This window comes from Protopterus annectens, chromosome 1.part1 (genome assembly GCF_019279795.1).
Source record: "Protopterus annectens isolate FY-2018-M chromosome 1.part1, PAN1.0, whole genome shotgun sequence".
Lineage (NCBI taxonomy): Eukaryota > Metazoa > Chordata > Ceratodontiformes > Protopteridae > Protopterus > Protopterus annectens.
This window is the reverse complement of record NC_056726.1, coordinates 1,679,176,411-1,679,197,923: the sequence shown is the minus strand read 5'-3', so window position 1 is coordinate 1,679,197,923 and position 21,513 is coordinate 1,679,176,411. Positions and strand designations below refer to the sequence as shown.

Below are 21,513 nucleotides of genomic sequence, written 5' to 3'. Positions count from 1 at the left end.
TGACTTTGGCACCAGTCAATAGACTGCGTAAGACATTCATGAAGGATGTTGACATCACTAGGGGTTTCAATGATCGCTCCCAGTTTGCAACAAACTTTGTCAGCCACAGTCCTTTAGTTTTAGCCTGTACTTCAGAGAAGTAGATTCTGAACAGTAGTGGTCCCAGAACGGATCCCTGTGGAACACCGTTGGTTTTGGGGCTGCTGGAGGAGGTGGAGTCCCCTATTTTGACCGTATAAGTTCTATCAATGAGCCAGTTTGCAACCCACCTGACAATATATGGCTTGATACCCAGCTGGGTGAGTTTATCAATGATGCCCGAGTGTGGGATTGCGTCAAAGGCCTTGGCTAAGTCTAGGTAGGCTGTATGCACAGATTTGCCCTTGTCTAGGGCTTTGGTGACTGTCTTGAAGAAGTCCATCAGGTTTAACAGGCATGATCTCCCCTTTACAAAGCCAAACTGTGTGAGGTTGAGTGTTTGGAGATTTCCTATATCTTTGTTAATAAGTTCCATGATGATTTGTTCCAAGGTCTTGCAGATAAGGCTGGCCAGGGTAATGGCTCTACAGTTCTTGGAGTCCATGGCTGCACCCCCTTTGTGCAAAGGATGACAGTAGCTGTTTTCCATTCTGCTGGGATGAAACCATTCCTTAGGCTGTGATTGGAAAGTGTGCCCAATGGTGATGCTAATTCTGTGCCCAGTGGTGATGCTAATTCCTGTTTTACTTTTAGCTCTAATGAACTTTGTATAATATATTTTGGTCTTACTGCTCTGTTCATTGCTCTGTAATTATACAGTTACTGTTGCCAGGTCTCATTGTTTGCTCTGTACCTGACTTGCTCCACCTTTGTTGTATCCCCATCTATTTTTACTATTTAATTATAAATGCAAGCTTGCCAATTGGTTTTTACCTGAAAATCCCATCCCTGTGGTATTTGGTTAAACAGTGTGGAAACTCTCTGTGCACAACCTAGTCAGAACTTCACTAATTAGTTTGCTTTCCTAAAGTGTATAAGTATTTGAATGTGATAACATACATGCTCCTGTGTGGCAAATGCTTACCAGTGTACTATATCCTTACCCACATCCTCCCAGGTCAGAGCCTGCTCATCTAAGCTCACTCTTAAATGTGTGCAGGCTTTTTATGTGTTTAGTCTCTGCTCCTGTTTAGTAATCGGCATTTCTGCTTTGCTACCTGACCTAACTGATTCCTACAATACAGTTTAATATCATACCATATTTTCTATGACACATAATGCTTAGAACGTGTCCAGCAGTGCTTTCCTCCATTATAGTGTACTGTAAAATATCTTTCAGCCCAGCTATGATACAATGCACTCAGTATGCCCCACTATTACTAAACAATTCAGTCTGACCACCCTATTTATATAACAGAAGTTTGAAAAATATAAATAGCCCCAATACATACAAGATCTAAACGCAGTACCACCAATCACTTAATGTGTTGTTCCCCTGACTAGCTCTTGCAACTGGTGTGCTCAAAGGGAGATATACAGAATATTTTCTACACTAATGCCTTATGTGTACAATACTTCTGCTGTGGTCACTTCTGGCCATAAAATGCATTAGCTCCTGCTGTAGCCTGTTATCTGCAAAGTGAATAAATAAGCTGCTGCTGTCAGTTCTTATAGAGGAACTTGTATTTGTAGATGTTGACTGTATAGTGAATAAGTACCTGCTGCTGTTAGTTCTCCTAGAGCAACTCATTTTTGCATATGCACCCATTGCCTCTTGAATTGCATTTAACTGTATTGCTTCCATCTAATGCTTTTATTTCTCCCTGGAGCGGGTCTCATATTTCCATTCTGAACTATCTTTCCCTCTTTTTTTCTGCTGTACTTATCACATGTAACTGGATCTCTCCAGCCTATCCTATTACTGCCTCTATTAGTTCTCCCATGCCTCTATATTAAAGTACTTCCCTCTCTTTTTCAGCTCACTTGAGTATTTTTCTCTTGGGTTTCCCCCTACTACAGCTCCATTCAGACTGAGGAACATACTTCCCCAAAGAAGAAATCCAGGGATATTCTGAAAAATAACCCCCTCCATCTGCATGTATGTGCAATCATTTTTGTTAAAGCTTATTTTTTAAAGTGTTTGTATTGCTAACCCACGGCATACACACTAGCTGTTCTGCAGCAGTTTCTTTTCCCAACTCTCTCCCCTCCAACCACTTCACTACCTGTAATAGGTACCTTCTGCATTTAACTTTTCTCAGGAATGCCACTATGTGTCAATATATTCCCAATCATTGTATTAGGTGACTTTCAATACTTTTCCCCTGCTCCCTGCAGCTCTAAGGCCTGTTGGCCTTTCCCATTGTTTTTTGCGCAATTGTCACACCTGTTCGATAATCTTTGAATTAGACCAAACCTTAACTCATAAGTAACATACCTCTGAGCTTGTCAGTAACTTTGAGTGTTTGAGAGTGCCTGTATCACTGATTGTTTTTGTTGGTCTCTTCTGCTCCTTCCTCCTTCTCATCTCTGCCCACTCCGTTCACCCTCTGGGCTGACACTACTCCCCTACTCTGCCCCCAATTCTCACCCACCCCTAGCCCCTCTACACTTATAATCCCAAAAATCACACACCCTCTAGCATTCAGCCTGTCTGGACAATCCCCACCCACCTCCTCATCCACTAACCCTTTCTGTTTACAATACCCAGGACCCTCCCCTTACATATTCTTACCTTCCCTCCTTCCTCATTCTTACCACCACAGACCACGCACCACTTTACCTTCTGCTAATTCCTTCTCCTCTCTGCACATCCTCACTGCATACTATAACCTTACACTACATGCAAATCAAACCTACACATACTCTACCATTAACACGTCTACCTTTCTTCCTCTACTGCCTACTCTATCTTACCAGACTACCTGACTTTTCTTACTCCTCTTACTCTATCATACAACTTCAATACATGCCTTAGAAGAATCTCACCTCTCAAATTATATCTCTCCTCACCTCTATTACTATAATGACTCTCTCCTCTTTACTAGAAAGGTTCTTCCTGATATCTGTAATACAGTCGCAATCCCTCACAATCCATACCTCTCCAGCTACCCTGCTCTCAACTCTAACTCCAAAGAAACTAAAGACCTTGCCTCCTTCCTTCTCCAACTAATCTCTGTCATCCTCTCTGGTGGCATACATCCTAATCCCGGACCCTCAGACAACCTGGCTTCTAACCCTAACTTGTTTTCCTCACCCTCTAACCATAAATCTCTCCTTTTTGCTACCATTAACACCCAATATTTATGCGATAAACTTCCTACCCTTCATACCTGGCTATCCCATTACCACCCTGACATTCTCTCTATCACTGAAACAGGGCTAAAACCCTCTCATAAAAGATTCAGAAATTACCCCTCCCAACTACAAGATCATAAGAAATGACAGAATTGTAAAGAAAGGTGGTGGAGTAGCCCTGCTTTTCTCCTCCTCCCTAACAGTGACACCCTTTACCAAGCCTATACCTCAATTCACAACAGCTGAACTAATTATGGCCTTCCTAAAATTAATAACCATACAAACATATGTATAGCTGCCCTTTATATTTCACCAGGAAATAACATCCCCATTCTTGAAGATATCCTGTCTTGGTTCTCATCCAACATAAGCAATGAAACTATACTCCTAGGTGATGTAAATATAAACTGGACGTATTCAATCACCTACATCACCTCAGAATATAAACCTGTACAACTACATCCGAATAATTAAATCTCCTCCCAGATTTAATAAAGATAACAATTCTGGTAGTATTCTGGACTGAATATTAGTTTCTCACCCCAACTCCATTTCTGACAACTGCACCCTACTCAACTCCCTCAGCGATCATCTCCCTGCCTTTGCTTGTCGCTCACCATCATCCCTCCATCTTCACCACAACTACGTCACAACTGGTACCCTAAAAAACTGCAATCCTCTAGCTTTCTCTGACTCACTAAAACATATGAACTGGAACCCTGTAAAAACCTTCCCACTTGACGACACTGTTACATACTTCAATACTACATTAAAAAATCTATTAGATAGCTTTGCCCCCCCCCCCCCCCCGAACTAAATGAATCAAAACCAAATCCACCCCTTGGCAAACTAAAGCAGCTATTACACTCATGCATCTCTGAGATAAATCTTGGAAGCATTACTGTAAATCTAAAACACCTAACACCCTTACTGAGTATAAGCAACTTTAGCATTAATAACAAAACAACACAACTCCATGCTCTCTTAGAACACTACTCCTTCGATATAATCTGTCTAACTGAAACCTGGCTAAAACCTTCTACAAAAGACACTGAAGTCATCCCTCCTGGCTATAATATCTTGCGTCTTGACAGGGTTTCAAAAAAAGGTGGTGGAGTAGCTATCTTATTTAAATCTAGCCTTCAAATAACCACTTTCCACCAAAAACCTCCTCAGGACTCTAATGCTGAAATTCTTATTACCAAACTCAAACTAAACTCTGTTAAATCTATCTTTATCATCTGCATCTATGTCCCCCCTGGAAATAACATTTCCACCATTGAAAGCATCCTATGTTGGCTATCTTAAAACTTACCCCAAGAAACATTCATCTTAGGTAACCTAAACATTGATTGGCAATCTTGCTGTAACAAACACCCTACTAGCCACATCAATCTTTATGGGTTTGCACAAACTATCACCTCCCCCACTAGAATAAATAAAGCCAACAACAAAGAAAGCATCCTAGATTGGATACTCACCAACAGTCAGCCCCATACTTATGAAACAGGAACCCTCCCTGATGATATAAGTGATCACTTACTTACCTACATTATCAGGCTCAAAACTAACCCTCCTACCCAAGGCATAACTAGAACAATCAGAACCAAAAAAAACTTCAATTTGGAACTCTTTCAAAATGAACTGAATGCTTGTAACTGGTCCCCCTTAAAACACCTTTCTCTCAATGAAGCTGCAGATTACTTTAATGCTAAGTTCCTGACCATACTTAACTACCATGCCCCCACTCGCTCTATTAGAATTAGAACCAAATCTGCCCCTTGGCTCTCAAAAGAAACAAAGCTAAAACTCCAACTCAGAAATAAGATCTGGATCAAATCCCGCTCAACTAAAAACACAACAGATTACCAACACTATAAACTACTGAGAAATGAGACCAAAAAGGCGATAATGACCGATAAAAAAACTATTACCTAAAATCTCAGCAAACTCGCAAAAACAACCCACAAAAGTTCTGGGCTAACATAAATCAGCTACTACAGCCAAGTAAACCTATCACACCCAACCCACAAGGCTCTGACATAAAGAATCCCAACCAAATTGCTAATGACTTTAATTCCTTCTTCACTGAAACAATTCAAACTCTAGCCAGTCAACTCTCTAGAAATTACACAACTATATCCAATTGTAACTTAAATCCACCTCCCCCTTTTCTCTTCCAACCTGTCCCTACAACTTACATCCTCTCCCTTATCAAAAAACTCAAACTTTGTACCCCCTCTGCTGACCTACTACCCGCCGAATACTTGCAATTAGCAGCCAGATCCATAGCCTACCCAATTTCCATACTCATCAACAGAACCATCACAGAGGGATATGTCCCAAAACTTTGGAAAGCATCCTATATCATCCCACTTCACAAGGGTGGAAATTCTACTGAAATTTCAAACTACCGCCCTATAGCCCTGCTCTCTCCCTTATCAAAAATTATGGAAAGATGTATACAGAAGCAACTGCTGGACCATCTTCTCCAAAATAACTTACTTTCTAATACTCAACATGGCTTTAGACCTTCCCACAGTACCACCACTGCCCTCCTCTCCTTTACAGACACAATCAACAAAAATTGCAACCACAAAATGCTTTCCTCAGCACTCTTCTTAGACCTGTCCAAGGCTTTTGACATGGTCAACCACCAAATACTCATACACATTCTCCAATCTTTGTCACTAGAAACCCAACCCATTAACTGGTTCAAATCCTACTTAAATGACAGACACCAAGCAGTACTCTGGAACTCCACCCTATCTTCCCAGCTACCTGTTAACATTGGTGTCCCCCAAGGGTCCATACTGGGTCCTCTTCTGTTTTCTTTGTTTATCAATGACCTCCACCAAGTAGTTCCACAAGCTACATGCATTCAATACGCAGACGACTCCACACTCATTTGCTCAGCCACATCAGTACCTAATCTTCACTCCCTTACACATCACATATTTAACTCCGTTGAAGAATGTTTTTCTCAATGCTGTCTCCTATTTAACCTAAAAAAAACTAAACTCCTTCTCATTACACCCTCCAGTAAATCTCCACCTATAGACTTTACAATAACATCTAAAAATGGCACATCTATATCACAAGATCCCACTACTAAACTATTAGGAATTACCATAGACAACAACCTTAACTTTGATACCCATATAAGCAACACTGAAAAATATTAACAAAAAAATAGGCTCTCTTTACCGGATCAAACCTTTCCTCACTCCAGAATCTAGAATTACTATTGCCCACTCCCGCCTTATCTCTCCCCTCCTCTATGCTTCACCCATATTTACTAACTTGTCAAAAAAGAATCTTCTTAAATTAGAAAACTCTTACCACAACATAGCCAGATTTGCTATAGGTAACCTTTTCAGAACCCACCATTGTACTAATCTAAAGCAACTAGGCTGACTTGAATTTCAGCAGCAACTTAAAATCAATCAATTAACCATAGCCCATCAAATACTGTATCAACCTGACAAAACACCTATAAACACCTATACTAGCTACCCTTATCTACCCCTACCATAACCTAAAATCCCTAAGATCTGCACACAAACTTCTTGTATATATTGACAAAGCAAACAACAAAGCTGGTGATTCCCTCTTTTCCAACACTGTTGGAAAACACTGGAACCTGCTTCCCTCTGAACTTTCCACTATTCCCTCGAAATCTCTATTCAAAAAGAGAATTAAACTCCACCTCAAATCACAATGGCTGTGCCCCTGTACTAATCCTGACTAACACTAGCTCTTGCCACCTGACTAAAAACTACATCTTATAACCTATAACCTACCTCTTATTTACATCCACTGTCATATTTCCCCTTCCTACTATTTCAAATAAAACAAAAAAAACACAATTGTACATTTTGGTAGTATTTTTTCAAAATGCCACTTGTAACATTATCCTTGGCACAATATTGTTAATAGTTATGTTACAACTATTGTATTTTCACTCTTTATAACTATGTCTGTAGTTATAATGCTTTTTATTTTTTTGTTTGTACTCTTTGTACTCTTTACTTTCATGTTATTTCTTTAATGTAAATTCATCTTAAACTCTGGAGCTTAACTCCCCGGGCCTCTACTGAAAATGGACATGTATCCAGCTAGACTAGCCCGGTCAACAAATGTAAAATAAAATAAAATAAAATAATAAACAAACAAACTTTGTAATAAAGTGAAAAAACAAATTGCTTTAGACCAAAAGTCCTACTACTCCAAGCTTCAAAACAATCATAGATCCAACCCAAAAAAATTTGGAACAGTAACTCTGCTCTCCTCTCCTGGCAAAAAAAAAAGAAAATCCCTTCCCTGACCCTAACTCTCCAGATCATATCTTAGCTACCCAATTCATCTATTTCTTTACTGATTCAATAACCAAGCTCACCACATCATTCTCCAATAACACTTCTACTCCACTCTCATCCCACACCCTCAGCTCACTGACATCAACACTACTCATCTCCCCTTTACCTTACAACCCATCTCTCTATACACCATAAAAAAGTCTACCAAAACTAAAAGCATGCTCTCATGCTCCAGAGAACCTTCCATCTAACTTTTTCAAGCTAGCTACCAATGGCATAGGGCTTCCCATCACCATACTTATCAGCCATTCAATCCAAAAATCCTATGTACCCCTCCTCTGGAAGAAAGCATTCATCGTTCCCCTCCACAAAGGGGGCAACAATACTGAAATCTCCAACTTCCGTCCTATAGCCATCCTGTCCCCTATCTCAAATGTCCTTGAAAAACGTACACTTGCAACTTCTTCCCTGCCTCCTAGACAATCAACTTCTTTCTCCAACTCAACATGGATTTAGACCTGGACATAGTATTATCACTGCCCTTCTCTCCTTCGTTGACATCAACAACTATGCCCAAGACTCTGGCAACATTGTATCTATCCTTCTCCTAGACTTATCAAAGGCCTTTGATACTATTTCCCACAACCTTCTCTTTTCCAAACTCTTTCTCCTCAATCTTTCCCCCTCCTCTATTAACTGGTTTCCAGTTACCGTTCTAATAGACAACAAGCCATCAAGTGGAACAATAGTACCTCTTCCTTCTTTCACACCACAACAGGAGTCCCACAAGACTCAATACTGGGTCCATTACTTTTTAACATTTTCATTCATAATTTTCATCAGTGCACTACTAATACCAAACATCCAATATGCGGACGATTCTACCATAATATGCTATGCTCAATCTCTCCCCAAACTCATGCAACTAACACTAGATGCCTTCTCTTGTACTGAGTCTTGGATGAACTGAATAATCAATCACCTTGCTCTCAATGCATCCAAAACCAAAATCATGATCTTTACCCCATCTAAAACACCCTATTGATAAAAAATTCCTTCTCCATAGTCAGTCAGAATAGGATTCCCATTGAAATAGTCTCCCATACAAAACTTCTAGGTGTTATAATTGATGAACATTTAAAGTTTGACATTCATACACAAACTAGTATTAAGAAAACACACCAAAAGCTTGGAATGCTGTATCATCACAGCCGTTATCTCACTTCCTCATCCAAACATATACTCTCTATTTCCTACCTCATCCCCTCTCTCTTGTATGGTTGTACGGAACACCCCTCTCCTCACCAACCTTCAATCCTCCCTAAAGTCAAAACTGTCATCCTGCTACAATAAAATCTCTAAGTTTGCTACTGGGACCAAATCCTCCTCCCACCACTGTGATGCACTCCACTCCTTGAACTGGCTGGAAACCCCCACAATATTTCTTACATTCAACTGTTAACTGCTCACAAACTAATTTTCAAACCCTCTAATTGCCCTTCCCTCTCCTCCATACTCACCTTGCATCATCCTGACAGACTACTCAGGTCCAGTAACCAGCACCTCCTCAAAGTGTACAAACCCTTACATGCACCTGGGCAATTTCTCCTTTTTCCCTTCGCTTGTCTATGGAATTCACTTCCCCACCCCCACAATTGAATCACCCAAAACCACTCTGCCTTCAAGACCATGCTCCATTCCCATCTTTCTTCTCACTGGGACTACTCATGCTCTCACCCCACCTGACTCTCTCTGTATCATTTCTGCTTCACCATCCCTTTTTTTCCTTTCTCATAACTCAACCTATTCACCTTTCTCTCTTCTACTGTCCTCATCTAATTCTTCCTCTCTCACCTCATGAAACTTTGAGTGCATAAATACCTGCACTCCAAATTATACGTATGTACTCCAAAATACTTATGTTTTAATTTCATTCAATGCTTTTTTACAACACCTTGCTCAAATGTTATTTTTGTGTTTTCTATATTACTAAGTTTTAGTAGTTTTTGAAAGTTGTATTGTACTTGTTAACTTTGTTGATATTAGTTTTGTAATAATTGTATATGGAGTTTTTCTCAATGGGCCTCCATTGAAAACGGGCTCATTTTTGGCCCAATGGACTTTCCCGGTTAACAAACTGCAAATAAATAAATAAATAAAATAAATAAATAACCATTGTAGAATACAGCCTGGGATGTTGTCTGGTCCCACAGAGGCTGTATTGTTGACCCTGGAAAGGGTGTTTAAGACCTGCTCCTCAGAGATACTAATTGCGGGACAGGTGTTAGGGATGCTTTGGGGTATATGTTGCAGGGAAGTGATAGATCTTTGCTAGGTTTGGGAATGAGTGATATAAGGGCTTCTTTCCAAATAGGAGAGTGAGGGTATCTCCATTGAATAGTGTATTGTCCAGTTCATCAAATAATTTAGCAAAATTGTTTTGACCCCGTTTATACACATCAAATGAAATGCCATCAGTACCTGGGCCCTTCCCCATGCCAAAAAGCATATTGTATCTAAAACCTCTTTGAGAGCTATAGGAGCAATTAAAAATGTTACTGCTTCTTCTGAAAGAGTTTCCAATTGGAGATGTGCCAAATATTCGCCAACATCCTCCTCAGGTTGACAGACGAGATCAGACAGGAGTCCCCATAGACTATGATGTTTGCAGATGACATTGTGATCTGTAGTGAGAGTAGGGAACAAGTGGAAGAGACCCTGGAGAGGTGGAGATATGCTCTAGAAATCAGAGGAATGAAGGTCAGCAGGACTAAGAATATATGTGTGTGAATGAGAGGGAGGATAGAGGAATTGTGATGATTGCAGGGAGTAGAGGTGGTGAAGGTGGATGAGTTTAAGTACTTGGTATCAACAGTTCAGAGTAATGGTGAGTGTGGAAGAGAGGTGAAGAAGAGAGTACAGGCAGGATGGAGTGGGTGGAGAAGAGTGTCAGGAGTGATTTGTGACAGATGAGTACCAGTAAGAGTGAAAGGGAAGGTCTACAAGAGGGTAGTGAGACCAGCTATGTTATATGGGTTGGAGACAATGGCATTGACAAAAAGGCAGGAGTTAGAGCTGGATGTGGCAGAGTTGAAGATGTTAAGATGTTAAGATTTGCACTGGGTGTGACAAGGATGGACAGGATTAGGAATAAGTATATTAGAGGGTCAGCCCAGGTTGGAAGGTTTGGAGACAAAGCCAGAGAGGCAAGATTACGTTGGTTTGGACATGTGCTGAGGAGGGATGCAGAGTATATTGGGAAAAGGATGCTAAGGATGAAGCTGCCAGGTAACAGGAAAAGAGGAAGCCTAAGATAAGGTTTATGGATGTGGTGAGAGAGGACATGCAGGTGGTTGGTGTGACAGAGCAAGATGCAGAGGACAGGAAGAAATGGAAACAGTTGATCTGCTGTGGCGACCCCTAATGGGAGCAGCCTAAAAAGAAGAAGAAGAAGAAGAAGAAGAAGAAGAAGAAGAAGAAGAAGAAGAAGAAGAAGATCCTCCTCAGTTGGGATAGGGTCTAATTTGTCTTATATATCTATTTACCTTCCCCTTTCTAAGCTTAAGTGCTAAAAGCTTTGCACTGGGCAGTGAGAGATCAAAATTTCTAATTTTCAATGCCCTATTAACCTGCTCTGAACAATACATAATGAATCCAGCTTCCCTTTGATTTCCTTGTACCTTGACTCTTGGTCACTGTCCACCTCATAGTTGTGATTGATCCTGGAGTAGCTCTTTCTGTAAAGTATTAATTTTGTAGTTATGATGCCTTCTACAAATTGCAGCCTGGACAGATAGGAAGTTGACGGGTACCCTTTAATACTTATCCCATGCTTCTCCAATTAAGGACATGCCTATGACTTCATCTTTATTAATTATTTTAATTTTCATCAACACCAGATCCTATTTTGAATAACATTATGTATAACTTCTTCCTAACTAAACCTAACTGTGGAACGTAGCAGAGCTTCACCAGTAAAGCAGCATGGTCTGATATCTGTATAGGGGGGTCTCTCAGGGTACGCAGGTAGTGACAGTGCTCCTGGGGTAGAAAGATTTTGTCAATTCTTGACCAAATCTTAGTGGAATAAGAATAGTAGGCAAACAGGTGTGGAGACATTCTCATTGCCCTATATGCATCTGTCACCCCAAACGCAGTGGTGCAGCAGTTAACGCTGTCGCCTCACAGCAAGAGGTTCTCTGGTTCGATTCTTGTCTGGGGTGCCTTCTGTGTGGAGTTTGCATGTTCTCCCTGTGTTCGCGTGGGTTTCCACTGGGTACTCCAGTTTCCTCCCACATTCCAAAAACATGCATCTGGAGCATTTCTCCCCGGGCCTCTGCTGAAAACAGGCTCTGTTGAACCTAGTCAGACTATCCCGGTCAACAGATGTTAAATAAAATAAAAAAAAAAAACTGATAAAATTCTCTTTAAAAATAAGCCTGTGGGTAAGAGAAAACATTTCTTTGGACCTATTGATACCTTGTCTGATGAAAGAACAGTGTTCCATTCATCAACCCATACACTGAAATCAGGCTGAGCAGCTATTCAGTCCCTTATTAGGTATGCCACCTAATTAGTATGGGTTCCTAGATGCAGATAGACATAAATATCACAGTACTCTAGAGCAATCCCTTTAAGAGAACACACCTTTCTAAGTCATCAATAAAAGTCTCAACAAGAGTAAAAGGTAAGTCCCGCCTAATTAATGTTATCACCAATCTCACCAAACTGAATTAATCCCCTGTTAGTAATAACTACAGGGCAACTCATGGCTCTCTGATTGTGTTACGTGTGTCTTGCTGATACACGATGGTTTAATAGAATAAAGATAGGAGAACACACACCTCCTCTGGACGTCAACCAGACCATTGACATTCCACGATATCAATAGTATGGCAACCATTATATATAACTCATAAGTGATACATCAGCTAAATAAACAGGGAAGCATGATCATTTTCTTGCTGACGTCAACCACCTGAATCTTAGTACCATAAATAAACAGGATTGCAAAGACTGTCCCTGGGATTCATTAACACCTACACTAAGTGTAAAACAAGTGTATGCTGTTCTGAGTGAAAAGACAACACAATCATAGCTCACACCTTCTTCTTCCTAATTTTAATTTTCCTACTGATTTTCTTGCAGCCTTAACTATTGATGGGGAACCATAACAATTACCACAAAGTGTAGACTACATGTACACTTAATGTAATCTTTCTGAGTGACTAGAAAGCACAAAAAGTGGGTTAGGGATGTTCCTGAATACTGTGCATTCAGTCTATACTTAGTGTAGGCACTAATGAATCTGGTAGTGACAGTACTAACATAGCCTATGCATTCAACAATATCCAGTAAAGGTGTTAGGTTTAAAACATAAAAATAGTTTTAAACTATGTACAAGTAAGAGAAAAAAAAAAAAAAGAACAACTATGTGTTCATAATTAAACACCAAGTTTTAGAGTGACATGCACTCATTGAAGCTATGGTTAGTCATGAATGCTTCAAATAAATTGGAATCAACAGCATCAGCAAACTAAGGCAGAATCATTAACATATACTTCAACCCCTCTTAAGTTACTTTAGTTGCAACCTGTTTATTAACTGACAAAAGAATATTATTAATAGAAAAAAATGCTAACCATTAACTACAGTTTGGAGTCCACTAGGTTATCAGTATAACATAAGAAAAGATTATGCCATGAGAAGCCTTGGGTCAAATAACCTTATATGTGTCCTAAAGTCAAGCAGAAGTAGCCCTCAGGACAGCCCTTCTTTTGAATACTCTTATAACACAAACAGAAGCTAAAGCTGCAGAAAGACAGGGAAGCCTGTAAAAATCACAAGTTCATTACAAAGATTAGCACTATCGTCCACTTACATCTGTGAACTTCATCAGATAAAGCAAAATATTACTCTCTTTAATTAAATAGTCTTTGGACTTAAAATAATAATGATGTCACTTCCATTTCCAAGACTAAGATAAGCTAAAATACATTAAGACTTTCTTAAACCTAATACATATTATTAAAATTAAATAAATGTATTTAATAAAATAATGTTGGATTAAATAAACTATTTGTTACACAATATTTTTTCAAAAGATTTAAAAAGTCCAAAATAATTTAAAAGATGTTAAATAACTCTAATCAGTCTATTTATATTTAAACCACGGCATTCCACTTGGATAAATTACAGTCCCTTAAAAAGTAATTAAATATTTTGTTGTTCAAGTTTTAATTATTAAAATAAAAAAAACTTTTAAAATACGTTCAATTAAAATATTAAATAAAAGGTTAGACAATACAAACTGAATATTCTAAAATTCATGTCCAACCACAGACCACTGCTACCAAAATAACCTGTCTTGCCATAGCTTTCAATTTAAGTAAACAGCTAATGGAAATATAATCATTTACTCCAGGCCAGCAATTAGCATTTAATAAATTTGCCACATTAATTATTTTTTCTCTAAGTGCAGCATCGATGATCCCCCTTTAGATAGAAGGACATTGTCAGTGGCCATAAATGAAAAAAGTGTGGTCCTTAATTATTTGAATATGCCTTGCCAGAAGGTTGTTATGGTTAACTTTACTAAAGCAATAGCAATGTTCATAAATTCTTTCCCTTCACCTACACTCTGTCTTCTCCACATAGAAACATTTATTTATTTATTTTACATTTGTTAACCGGGGGTGTCTGACTGAGCCAAAAAGGCCCTTTTTCAGCAGAGACCAGGGAGAAAAGCTCCACAAAGAAAAATTACAGCTACATTTAGTTATTTAGAAATGATCAGTATACACATAACATGAGCATTGGGCACACAGGGCTATATAAACCACAGATTTAGACTCACAATTAAATTTCCCACAAATTCTGAATGTCTTGTCCCGAACAGTAAAAAAGTCCCTTACCCTTATATATTTACAATAAGGGCAGAAACCACACAATCATATTAGTCAAGGTTCCTAACGTTGTCAATGAGATGGATCCCCGCTTCTCCAAGAGGTTTTTAAAATTCATAGGTAGGTACTAGGCTATCGGTCCTGGGGCCTATACAAGCCCAGTCAAAAAGGTACCCTGGCTTTTGCCACCCAAGAAAATTATTTTCCTGTGCAACTGTCAAGCAGAGCCACAGAGCTGATCCCCGGGGTGAATTTCCTATTTCCCATCCAATCATCAAGATTTTTCTTGAAGAGTGCTAATGAAGAGCTTTGTTTGATATAGATAGGTAGTTTATTCCAGAGTATGGGAAGTCTCTGGAACAGGAATCTATCTGGCATGTTCTGTTTATTGTGGTGACAAGGTTTAGGTCCCTAGAGCGTGTAGCTCGGAGGGATTGGGATATTTAGGTGCTTTTTCCACTTTAGTAAGTGGAACTGACATCATTATTATTTTAAATCCAAAGACTATTTAATTAAAGAGAGTAATATTTTGTTTTAACTGATGAAGTTCACAGATGTAAGTGGACAAGAGTACAAATCTTTGTAATAAACTTGTGATTTTTACCAGCTTGCTCTTATTTCTTCAGCTTTAGCTTATGCCCATGTTATAAGAAGGTTTAAGTGTTTGTGGTTTGTTTACAAGTTCTTTTGAATACTGGTTATGGATCTAATGCATGCTTTTTCTGGTGTGTTCATCAGTGATGTCTGGTCTGTTTTATTTTGAAGAAGAGATGCTTCTGAAACTACCGTTGATGACTGCTGCAGTTTAGTATAGGCTTTAGTTGGGGAAGTGAGCACAGAATCTTCTGGGCAAATAAAAAAAAAAAAAAAAAAACTTCAACAAGACAAGATAAATGAGATTATATCTCCATTCAGTCAAATGAGCCTGTCATAATCAAGGGCAGAATTCTGCTGGCTTCTGTGCGGTTTTGATGGAGTAGTCCTGCTCGGCATACACCTTTGAGCCTCTTGTTGTAATTACAACATAAACACATAACGTAAAACGTAAACACACCAGTATTGGCCTGACAGTATGAACCCATTAGGTGTTAGGTAATGGCACTCAGTGGTCTGCTCCAAAACTGGGGCAGCCAGATCACTCCATTTTAAGAGCTTGGCTGCTATGAGCTCCATACAATTAGCACCTTCCAGGTTTCTAGGATGTCTGATTAGCTTAATGTTATTTCGGTAACTCCTCTCCTCCAAGTCTATAATCTTAGTTTCCAAATACTCAGTTCCAGACTTCGGCAGTTGTAATACTTGTTGCAGGTCTTTTTCTCCATTTGATGCTCCATCAATTGATATGAATATGCTGAAATGGCTGTCTCCATATCCCACATCTTTGTCTCTGCTTTGGTGATGCACTCTGTTAGTGTTGAGTTTATCTTATGGATTTCCAACATTACTGCATCTCTTGTTTTGTCTGTCACATCCATCACACCACAGTTTAAGGTCTGTTGAGTTCTCAAGTCAGAGGAAGACAGCAAACAGCTTAGCTGACCATGAGAAGGAGAGAATGAAAAACCACAAACTGTACTACTTCTCTGAGCTGACCTACAAGACATCCATTCATCTAGCCATGAACAACGATCATTCAGCAAATTAACTATTAAATCCACGTGGCAGATAATATTCTTGAGTCAGGATTAAAACTGCTTCCCACATGGCAATGACATCAGCAAAAGTCCTCACATACTCATATTTTCAATATATGAACAGGGCAGTAGTGACTTGGCTAGCTCAGAGTTATGGTTTGTGTCTCATACACTCTTCCATTATTACTTATCCCTTTGTTTTATGTATTTTAGGTATTGTCTTCTAAGCTCTTTCCTCATACAAGTCCCATCACAGATGACTTACTGATTTCTTCAGCTGTCCCATCGCAGATGGCTCACAGATTTCTTCAGCAGGGGATTAGCTGAGTCTTTTTTTTTTTTCATTAATTTATTGTTGTTTTAAATTGTTACAATACAAGAAGATCATTGACCTCTAAAGCTGGGGTTATTTGCATCATTTTGATTGCTACAAACAATTTATACCTTTTTCCTCAAAGTTCACTGACTTCAACAATATGAGTTGATGTGTATCATGTTGAATGACCTACTATTTGTTTCCTAGTACTTGTTTTAGCTCCCCTTAGTTTCTCTTGCACAATTAGTTCTGTTCCCCTTCCCTAATAATTTAACAAAATCTACAGTAAAGGTTTTCTATGCCTGTCTTAGTACTTTTGCTTTACTGTTCTTAGTTTCTCATGCACAGTCTGTCCTCTGACTTCATAATGCGGAATAAATTAAACACTTTTAGTCTCTCTAGCTATCCTATCTCCTCTCTTTCCCTTTCTCACCTTCATTTCCTTTTAGCCTGCTGCTTGATCACACTTTTCTCTCTTCTTTCTTCCCATGGCTAACTCTTTTACATTCATTACTGCTCATAAGGCACATTGTATATTACAGATCTTGTTTTTGAGGTATTCATTAATGTCATTGTACCCCTTCTTCTATTCTTTTCCTCACCTATTTAACTCTTTAATCTGTTTCCATCCATCCATGCATACAAGTTGAAGTCATCTCCTACAGTGACTCTGTGAACAGTCACGGCCATCTACTGAGTTTACTAGGTAAGGGGAACGAAACAGAAGCCGATTGCAGGGTCCTTCCTCCATATCACACCTATGGGCTATATGTTTGTCTTTTCGGCTTTTCCGGGTTAGGGGTCACCACAGCGAAACTCCGGTCCACTAATGATTGGCAGCCAATTTTTATGGTGCCGAGTTGCCCAACCTTCAGCAAAGGCACGCCCATTCACGCATGTCTTTCGAAGGCCACTTGACTGCGGGGAGGACATGCAGACACCACACAGAAAGCACTCCATCCGTGAATCGAACAGGAGAACCTCTTGTTGTGAGAAATCGACCTGATGCATGTTCTAGGTGGTTGTCCGAAAACCAGAGCACCCTCAGAAAATGCACATGAACACAGGGAGGGCATGCAGACTCCTCACAGAAGACACCTAGCCAAAAAACAATCTGTAGGACCTCTTGCTGTGAGATAAAAATGCATAATACTAGAGGTTGAATATTACAAGCATTAGTGTGTTATATCAGACATATTTATAAAAGCTAGTCAGACTGTTTAATTATTAGCTATTTGTAAGACTATCTGCTTCTGTTTTTCTTACAGTTTTGGATCTTACATTTATAAATGTTATAAACACTTGATATCATGAAACCAGTGATATTATACTGCTTTATATTCACCCTATCTTTACTCAGTCTTTGCCAAATGTTCTAAATCACAAATCTTTGAAACTACTGTAAACATCTTACTGTATGTATGGCCTTCATTGAAGCATTGTTCACTTGTTACTTTTTGCTTTAATGACTAGCACATTTAACTCCAGTCATGGTTAAAAAAGGTCAGTATAGTTCACCTCACTTACCTAATTAACAAATGAACAATAAATATTACAACATGAATAACAACTCTTAATAGCGCAATAACATAATTCTTCTTGTTTGAATGACCATGGCTTGGATTACAATTTAGTAATATGGAAATAAAGAGAAATAGCTCCTTTCATAAAAAGGCAGTCCGATGAAACATTTTAATCATTGTAAATATTCAGTGTATGGCAAAAAAAACTTACCCATTTGTAATAATGTTGTATTTGGTTGCATCAGAGACATTGGGAGTAGGAGTTGCAAAGCAGTTTTTCATCAGTACAACAAATGTGTCCTGAGCACTTTCTACAGAGATTTCAACAAACAAGATAGTATCCAAAGAGAGGGTCACCACTGTTCCACTATAAACAGACGTATAATTAGAAAGTTGGTACAGTGTCATCTTCACAAGGTAGGTTCCTTCACCTGCAACACTTAAGGTTGTCATGCTAGAAAAGGGATGAGAGAGAGCAGGTAAGTACAATGTAATACAAAATTCTGTTTTACTTGCATTTATCGAACCACAGGGGAAAGGAGGAAGATGGCATCCAATGGCATTACTTAATTATAACAAGGGAATTGTTAATGGCTACTTTAGTGATAATTATATATATATATATATATATATATATATATATATATATATATATATATATATATATATACCATTCAAATATTTAATTTCCTTCTACAGATTATCTTGCTGATACCTAAATATAAGTACACCTCCCAGAATACTTGCTTATGTATGCCATGCGAACAACCTGATGCATTTTATTTTTAGTGTCATGTTTGGGTATTTGCATCTGTACTTTTGCATGCTTAAGTATATTAAAATAAACAGTGTTTTGCCGACTGCAACTTCTGAAGAACACTGTCTCTTTAAAATGTTATACTACAATTCGGAAGTAACAGAATATCCACCTCAGTGGAATAATCACTCCAGAATCCTATAGACAATACATTTATGGTACTGCCTTAGAACTGTATGATCAACCAGATTAAATTATTTTTCTACCATTAAAGACTGATGTCACATTGAAAGTAACAGCAACATGAAGCGATGAAAATAACTAGATTTCAAAAAGCAAGTACAGACTTGACATAGGTCACTGTTATAAAACAAAAGGTCACTCAGATATTAAGTGATGGACAAAATAGCTGAAGTCATATTGCAGTCATCATGTCTTCAAATGCGAACAGAGAGACACAAAGCAGTTAGGAAATAAACTTATGGCTAAAGTAATGAATGTTCCCTGCAACCATATCGGAGACAAATAAAAATGTATATAGATATATATATATATATATATATATATATATATATATATATATCTATATATATATATATATATATATATATATATATATATATATATATATATACACACACACACACATATATATATATATATATATATATATATATATTTATATATATATATATATATATATATATATATATATATATATATATATATATATATACACACACATATATATATATATATATATATATATATATATGTGTGTGTGTGTGTGTGTGTGTGTGTGTGTGCAGCAAAAAGGGAGGTGCTGTACATGTTGAGTGTACTGGTCTTTGGGTCTTTGGATGAGATGCTGCATCTAGGTTTCTTCTACAGTTCATGTTGCTGGGTTTTCTTATTTTGGTGTCAAGGTGGATTCAAAAGAACCCAACCCGAAAGCCATTATTTATAAAAGATGGCAGGATTCCACTGAAGTTTTTCTGACAAACATGGTGCATGCTGTTTATGGAGTGTATATAAGACAGAATGTAAATACCAGCTGGCACCACACATTCAGTAACTTCAGTACCAGCATCAACACTGTGTGTATGAAGTGTTATGGAAGTTGAATTATTTATCTCTCTCTCTCTCTCTCTCTCTATATATATATATATATATATATATATATATGTGTGTGTGTGTGTAGACCTGGTTTACTACTGGCATTTTGACCATTTAGAATGTCGACCCGAAATGCAGAATTTGTAATGCTGAAAAGTAAATGAAAGCAAAAACGAATACATTGACAACCATGGTTCAATGTATTTGACATAGCAGGAGGATAAGTCACTCACCTCCTACTATGCACATTAACGTACTGTTAAACTATACAGTCAATGGTTAGTTAATTCTACTACTTTGCAGGGGGGCTATACCCATCTGCACCCCGCACACCTCCTGTACATTAAATATACAAACTCCGAAATCACACTAGAGTGAGGAAATGGGCTAATTCTCTGTTCCTCACTGAACCGCGATCGCCCTGCACAATGTCGAACCCAAATGATCAACTTACACTACCTGTTCGCTGTAGTGTAGTCAAGACATTTGGGTTCGACATTATGCTGACTTGAAAACTGCAGGTCGACCAAATGCCTGTCGACCGATGCAGCTTCCAGGTTTTCAGTGTAAACCTGTATACCTATATAGAAACTGTTTGAAGATATAATTACTCACTTCTTGATGTCTGCAATGCATAACTCTAACTGCATACCCATGAAAAGCAAATGAAGACTTAAGGACTGAGATCCAGGATGACACTGTATATATTCGTGTGTGGTTACATGTCACTCAATCGTTGTAACTATCAGTGAGTCTCAATCCAGTAATGCCTGCCCATTTGTCCAACCTAATGCTAAGGATTTTCCTTAAAAAGTCTATAAATAAAGTATTTTTGTAGAGGAGGTCCTTCTTCCTTGCATTTCTATGTATATTAACTCTGAGATTATATAACAGTGGGGAAAAGAGAACATTGCATATCCTCACAGTTCTGCAGTTTTCACAAACATTCGTTGATTAACTTCTAGGTGGATTAAAATGCATCAATATAGTTCAATTCATAGGTTCATATGTAAGTACTAAGCTAGTTGCCATTCTGGGTCATTTTAAGCCTAGCCAGTTTCCCTTTTTATGCTTAAAAATTGTTTGTGCCTTTCGGCTTTTCCCGGTTAGGGGTCGCCACAGTGAAACTCCGGTCCGCTAATGATTGGCAGTTGATTTTTACATACCGGCTTGCCAGGCCTGACGCACAACCTTCAACAAAGGTACGCCCATTCACGCATGTCTCCACGCAGAAGATGCTCTAGCTGAGAATCGAACTGGACAGCGACTTTCTGTGAGGCGACAATGCTACCACAGCACCACCACCGAGGGACCCTTTTTATGCTTAACCTATCCAATTTGGTTATAGATTGGTCTTACCCATCCCATGGTTCATAATTATGTATTACCCCTAATGAGAATAAATGGGATCATACCATAGGTAATCTGAGGGGACCCATGCAAGTGATAAAGCATTTAGGAGTTGATTCTGTCCACTAGCATTAGAGGGCAGTCCTGGGGTAAATTTTCTGTTTCCATCCTTGATCTAAGTTGCACTTGAATATGGACGGGGATTAACTTTGCTTTATGTGGATGGGGAGTCTGTTCCACTGCAGTGGTTTCCTCTGTAATATATAACTGTTCCTCCAAACCATTCTGTTGATGCTGCAGAAGAGGTTTAAATCCCT

At 38.6% G+C, this 21,513-nt stretch overlaps 1 protein-coding gene across 1 annotated transcript in view; it reads right to left on the bottom strand.

Moving 5' to 3' along the window:
- Positions 1-21,513, bottom strand: part of LOC122811783 (uromodulin-like) — a 449,243-nt gene that overhangs the window by 78,654 nt on the left and 349,076 nt on the right. The window contains exon 9 of the mRNA XM_044083847.1: positions 18,185-18,427. Within this exon, the coding sequence (XP_043939782.1) occupies positions 18,185-18,427 (243 nt within the window). The remainder of the gene's footprint in view (positions 1-18,184; positions 18,428-21,513) is intronic.